Below are 7,241 nucleotides of genomic sequence, written 5' to 3'. Positions count from 1 at the left end.
CATGCCTTATATTTATATGAAGAGAAGATCAACAGAGCTGAGCATTTTTGCTCTCAACTATTCATCTCTGGCCTTCTACATGAGGAGAAAAATATTTTATGCTGTTTCTAATTGGTAACTACAAGAGTCTAATTTGGGTTAGATGGTTGTTAAAAGGAGGGTGACATCACACTTGGGTCAGTATTGGTGGATATCTAAAAGCACAACCTCTCATTTGTATTGCTTTAAAATGTACACAGTATAGATGTATATTAAAAAAAAAAACAAACAACAAAAAAAAAAACAATTTTTGTGGTGTTGAACCAACTAGAAGGTATGATGCAAGGCTCTTTACCAAATGAGATCTATAGATACAAATTTCACTGTAGAGTATGCTTTAGACAAATGTGTCTTTTTCTTTAAGTATGTAAATCCTACACTGTAGGCTTTTTTTTTTTTCCTTTTTCTTTTTCTTTTTGTAGTGGTAGAAAATGTTGAACAATTGTCCATGAGCATGAGCCAACGGTTCATTGCTGATATCCCCAGAATGCCAATATTTGCAATGCAAACAGTTAGTACAATTTACCAGTTCTATGAAAGGCCCTGACATATCTGCCTCAAGGTCTGGAGGCTCTGCTGTACAACCACAAATAGTCTTTCCATTTCCATGTAACCTTTTGATACAGTGACAGCTGCATTAAGCTGCTTCTGCCCAGCAATTCCACATGCCAGGCTGGTTTAATTGGTTATAATGCCACAGAAAAAGCACTGCTAGCAGAACACCATCAAATCATTTTCATGTTGAACCTTCGCGGTCCAGCAACCTCCCCTTCAACTACAGCACCATTGTTTTTGCGAGGGACATATTCAAGATCAATGCTGGTTTTGTGTTTGCCTTTCCCTCTACTCCACACAAAAAGAAGTAGGAAACAAAATAAAACCACTCCGAGGAATGTGAAGCAGCCCATAGCTGTGGACACCAATATTGTCTTAAGGTCCAGAGAGAAAGTGTTCGCATTAGTTCCATTGGAACTGGTGTCGTTGGAGTCTGTCATATACATAGGGGTCCTGTTGGCATAAAGGAAACGGTCTGAAGTAAACCCCTTCACTGTAAGGGAGGCCGAATAGGTGTCGTTCCCAGCTGCATTACTTGCAATACAAACATATATCCCAGTGTCCTGGTCTTGAGCAAATCGAATCTCCAGTGTGCCGTCTCCCAGAACAGTGGCTCTTCCATTTGATTTAGTTGTGATCAGCCTCCGACGTGGGGTAACCCATGATATGGTGGGCTGCGGATCCCCGTCAGCATTGCACATCAGCTGCACCGTCTGCCCTTCCTCCACTACCAGGTACTGCAGCTTCTTGTCTTGTATCTTGGGCTTCTTACAGGTGAAGTAAAAGGAGAGAGCTGTGCTGTGAAAGTCCTTGAATGACCTCTCCTTGACACTGTCTGGGCCAGCACACATCGGTGTCTGGCCTCCAAACTGCAAAGTGGGTTGCCTCTGTAGAATCCAAAGGAGACGGCAGTCACAGGCCAGAGGATTGTTGTTAATGCAGAGGATCTCAAGGGCTTTGGGGGAATGAAATACATTCTCTTCTAGGGTTTCTAGCAGGTTTTGGGACACATTAAGCACACGTAAGAATCGGAGCCCTTGGAAAGCATGTGGTTCAATGGTACGTAACTGGGCCCCCACCATGTGGAGCTCCTGCAGGCGTACCAAATCAGAGAGCATGCCTGCTTCAATGGTGCTGATAGGGTTGTAGGAGAGGTTTAGATGCGTCAGGTAAACCAGATGTTTAAAAGCAGAGTAAGGTACTGCAGACAGATTGGTGTTGGTGATGGAGAGAGAAGTAAGGTTGAGACCATACAGGCTGTTGGCAGGCAGCATGTCGAGGAGGGGCCAGGAGTCTATCTCCAGGTCTTTCAGGCGAAATAATCTTTTGAAGGCATACGCAGGCAAAGCGTTGATGTTGAGCTGTTTCAGATGCAGACTAATGAGGTTGTGGAGGTGGGAAAGAGCTTCTGTTGGTACAGCTGTGAGGTTGCATCTCTCCAGGGTGAGCTGCTCCAGGCTAAGCAGTCCACTGAAGGCCCTGTGTGATATATAGACCAAATCGTTGTCCCCAACCTCCAGGGACTTTAGGTTATGTAGATCTTGGAACATGTAGTCCAGCAAAATGACAATCTTGTTTTCACTTATATCAAGTTTTGTTAAGTTTGACAACCCAGTGAACACCCCAAGGGGAACCAGCTTCAGACGGTTTCCTTTCAGCCTCAGGGAGCGCAAGTTGAAGAGATTGTTGAAGGCTCCAGGCTCCACATTGGCGACTATATTGTCGCTGAGGTCGATCTCCTCCAGCAAGGGGTATGACGTGAACTCCTCAGGGTTGACGCTCTTCAGTCGGTTCTTGCTGAGGTCCAAGATTTTGGTCTCAATGGGAATGCCCTCTGGAATGGCCATCAGGCGCCTCCGGTGACAGCTGACGGACTTGTTCTGGGCCGAGCATTCGCAGCGGGCCGGGCAGCCTATGGTGGGGCCCATGAAGACTAGCAGCACAGCCAGACCTAGGAACGGCTGCCAGCAAGATACAGCTGTGTGAAGCATGACTCCACCGATTTGGTCTAACCCTCTGTCACGGGCCTGTAGGGGTGAGGATGGGAAAGGGAACATGTTAAGTCTGCAGCAAAAGGAGAACTCTGACAAATTTTAAGTGCCATTTCAAAGCAGGTACATGTGTTTTTATTTGAAATAAAATAAGAAAGCCTATTGTGAACAGCAACAGCAACAAAAAGCAAATTTTCCTTCCTAAACATTGGGCTTGTCAAAGGACCCGTTTATCTAACATTTTCCAACCAGACATCAGAGGAGACAAAACAGCTTTTCCCACTGAAAACAGTAAAAGATGTTAGGTTTTTTTTCTTTTTTTTTCTTTTTTTCTTTTTTTCTTCTCACTCTCAGTGGGTCTCCACAAGCCTGCTATAACTAATGCAGAGATAAACACCATGCACTCTGTAAATAGGGCTAATCACACTTACTGATGTGTTTACAGCACCAGGCCTCCATGAGGTGATATAAATCTAGGCTTTTGCCTTTCCTGTTCACATCAGTGTTTTAAGGCAAACCTTAATGATGTATTATCTTCAAGAAAAAGAGTTCCTTGACAATGAAAAGATTCCTTTTAACATTTATTGCATGCAGTTATAAATAGATGGAGCTTGTTCACATATACAGAAACACAATGGCTCAGATGAGAAAGAACCACTGCACCTCTGATTAGAATTTGTATTAAGAACAAATTGATTCTTTGCTTTTACAGCACAGAGAAATTTTACGTGATTTTTAGAACCAAACACCTGAAAAGGATTTATAGAATACGTCTTTGTACTTCCAAGACATGTAAATTAGCTTTGGAAGGAAAAACGAGGTGAGATGAGCTGGTAGCGTTTAAGCAGCACATTGTCCAAAGAAGCACAACAGGTTGTTTGGAAGTCACACTTCCAAAGTAAGAGATTTTTTTTATTCCTGCCTTCAGGTTAAAACTGAGGATAGTAGAAGACAAAACAGCCCCTATTAAATTAACTAACCTTCACGAAATGCTATACTTTACAGGTTTAGTCACCAAAGGTAAGAGACTTTTTAAGGATAGCTACTAAACAGACACACTCAATAGCCTATTTCAAAAGAAGAAGAAGAAGAAAAAAAACACAACACCAACACAATGTAGGTACTCAAAGGAAGGCTTGTATAATACACTTGCAGAATAAGGTGCACTGCAAGCAAGGAAGTGCCTCAGCCTTTTTGCCCACGCAACTTGATAAGGCCAAGTGGTAGGACTGAGACCCTGGCTTTGTAACATTGACAAACCTTGCAAGGTGCCTCAGGCCTTGTAAAGCCTTTACTGGATTGGTTAATTTGTGCTTGGCTTTAGTTGTATCTGTAAAATTGTTTACATAACTTCTGCCTGTAACTTTCTCTCAGGTCTGGACAGATGACTGTTGTCCAGCTGGTCATATGCATACTGACAAAATTACCCAATTCATTGCCTGACCTGTGGCTTTGAGCCTTGACAATCTGACTAGTGCTTAAGATGTTTTCAACTTAAATTTCAGTCAAATTTTGCTCAGCTGTGTGCAATCATGTAGATTAGATCCTAGAAGAAATGCTCCCCATACACAGAGAACGATTCGTAGATTTCAGCAAACATGGTATAAGTAAAACTATGATCCAACCAGACAGTTATGTTAGCAAATAAGGTGTTTGAAACATAAAAATAACACTGAGTGTACCTCAGAAAGTGGAAGAAGAAACAGCCACCACTAGCTGTGCTGCAACAACACTATACTCCCCTGGCAAAGACCTTTAAGGTGTGGTAACTCATCAAGTAATCCCCTCCTGATCGTGGAGGGTTGTCCTTCTCAGATCATGGACAATCAGATGGGTAGGGATTTAACATTCATGAAGAAGAGCAGATATTTGGCTCTGTTTATCTTATTGTATCGTTAACAATCCTCAACAGAAACTCCATGGTCTGAATTGTAAGCATTAGCATTTTTGTAACACAGTAATAAATAGCTGTTGTGCTTTGACTATTAAAAGCTTAAATGGGTGAACAATAAATTCTCTTGGAGCTGCATGTAAGTTATGTTCGACTAACCACAAATGAATGATGCACATAACACTCCTTTCTTAACTCTGTGGAAGAATCTTGCTCTTGACTGACATGGCTTCTTCTTTCCACTCTGACACTTTTATGCAGAGAGGCAAATTGCATGCCGGTTTTGCGGTGTAGTCTGGAGACCTGGATGAAGACTATTCTTTATTATACTACTTATAAAAGCACATTTCAGCTTTGTCGTAGAAGGACAAACTGCTGAGATTCATTTAGTTACCCGCTTATGTTGTACTCTTGCAAGTAACTATTGCTAGTTATGTCCAGCTGTGATAAAGCTTTTCAGAGATAAACTTCACTTCATTAGGCACAAAGTTAAAACTGGAAGTCTATAGGGGTCTGTGAGTTAGGTGTTTGGAGTGAATTCAGATCAGAGGCTTTTGGGTGCTCTGATCGCTACCTTCAGAGCTCAGTCTGTGTGGTTAGCACTTTCATACCAATACTTCTGCATGCAGGGAATTCATTTGCTATCTTGTTCACCTAATACATGAAGCACAAAGTAAACAGGGTCAGTGGAAGACAAGCACCCCTGGAGTGTTCATTCTAGATGGCAAAAATATGAAATGCTTTTGCAGCTATCCAAGCCACCTGGTAACTAAAACTTCTGAGGAGTGTGAAGTAGGTAGATGGTATAAAATATGGTAAAAGATTTTTTTGACTATTGCTGAAATAAAGAAAGGTAGTGTTAATAAAGTATGTCAAACATTAATAGTTATCTTCTGCAAGAACATATGCACACAGATAGAGATGGTTATGCATTTATCTGTAATGGTGTATGCATGTGTGTGCATGCATTTGCAGGCAAGGAAGATTCAGAACTGAGATTTAAGCTGGAGTAAGTTACACATAGATAAGGAAAAATATTAAGTTAGTCACAAGACAGGAGAACAAAGATAATTTATATCAACAAGTGTAGGTTAGAAGAAAACATAAATTAAATGGATCATTTCAATTTCCATTGACACAGATGATACTACCGCACTTCCTGCTAATCATATCTGTGACTACATACTGAACTTTGAACTGCTTTTTGCAGTAATTACTTTTTCTTCATTACAGAAAATATATAACCTTACATCAGATGCTTATACAGATAACAAACAAAAGGTAAAAAGGTCTAGCACAGGAAGTATGAGCAACTTCAAGATTTCTGACTGTTTGCAAAACAAGGTGAATGCTGGAAGAAGCTCACAGTGAACTTACCAGCTATTGTGTATGATCCAGTCTGGATTTAATGAATTTGAAGTGTTACTTTCAGGACATGTCTGTTAATATCAGTAACAGAGCCTCCCTTGGGCCATCAGTGTGAGAACATCTTGAAAGCATACATATTAATCCCTAGTCTATATTTTGTGTCAGTGTGATCACCATTGCTTACTATTATACATCCATTAAACAACAAAGCTGTTGTTTAAAAATCTAAAGGGAATGGGACCAGTAAATAATCCTTTTCACTGCAAGAAGATATATATATTTTTTTTAAGCTCACAGTACTTTTAATGATAACCCACATTACTTTAGACTTGTGGGATGCTAATTAATTGCCAACTTCACTGACACTGTGCTGAAATATCAGTGTCATCGATCAATATGGCATATTTCATTCCTGCTTAAACAACCTGCATATACATACTTTATCCTTTGCCAGTCTAGGTTCTAAAGATCTACAGGTTTACTTCACTATCCTTCTTTGCATCTCTCTGTAAAACTTTTATCCATTGTGCTGCATACAAGAAAGTAAAGTACATACATACCTATATACATACATACCTACAAGTAAGCTAAAATGTTCATATTTTTGCTCTGTAATTACACTATGCCTTGCACTGTGGCATACTACTCTAAGATGATAACCTGTTAGCACAAAAATACCAACAAAATAATTAAAAAACAATAGGAACCAGCAGGTTTTATGTGCTTTAATACAAATGGGAACTTTTAATTAATTAAAGTTGGAAATTAGGAGAAATTTCTTCTCAGAAAGAGTGGTCAGGCATTAGAATGGATTGCCCAGGGAGGTGGTGGCATCACCGTCCCCGGAGGTGTTTAAGGAAAGGTTGGATGTGTTGTTTAGGGACATGGTGTAGTGGGTGACATTGGTGGTAGGGTGATGGTTGGACCAGATGATATTGGAGGTCTTTTCCAACCTTAATGATTATATGATTCCCTGAAAGTTAAAAAAATAACTCTGCCCTTTTTTGCCTTTCTCTGGCTCTGTTTCTTAAGTCCCATGTCAAGAGTCAAGTTACTGTTGGCTGGTACTCTTTTTCAACACAAGACCTCAATCAAAGTTGAGCTATGCAATTCAGAAAGCTCACAGAAGTTATTAGTTAATAGCTCTGTGTGAACTCACCCCAAATTGCCATCCCTACTGCTTTGAAATGCAAATGATTTTGCACAGAATTCTGCAGCTTTGAACCTACTCATAAATGCTGTACAAAAATGTGTCTGTATCAGTACCTCATAGCTTTTGAATTGAAGAAGTATAACGAAAAATAAATAAAAAGCAAACTGTTGCTCCCTCAGAATGCTGTGCAAATCTGAATGACATAGACAGGAATGTGACAAGCCATGAAAATGTGCTATATTTT

The 7,241-nt window shown here is 40.3% G+C and overlaps 1 protein-coding gene across 1 annotated transcript; it reads right to left on the bottom strand.

The window, feature by feature from the left end:
* Positions 1–650: 650 nt before the first annotated feature.
* LINGO2 (leucine rich repeat and Ig domain containing 2) lies at positions 651–2,585 on the bottom strand. Its single transcript, XM_035563001.2, has one exon. The coding sequence runs from the start codon at positions 2,583–2,585 to the stop codon at positions 765–767; it is 1,821 nt and encodes a 606-aa protein (XP_035418894.1). The 3' UTR covers positions 651–764.
* Positions 2,586–7,241: the final 4,656 nt, after the last annotated feature.

The sequence above is a fragment of the Cygnus atratus genome, chromosome Z, assembly GCF_013377495.2.
Source record: "Cygnus atratus isolate AKBS03 ecotype Queensland, Australia chromosome Z, CAtr_DNAZoo_HiC_assembly, whole genome shotgun sequence".
NCBI classification, from domain to species: domain Eukaryota; kingdom Metazoa; phylum Chordata; class Aves; order Anseriformes; family Anatidae; genus Cygnus; species Cygnus atratus.
This window is presented reverse-complemented; position numbering and strand designations above follow the sequence as displayed.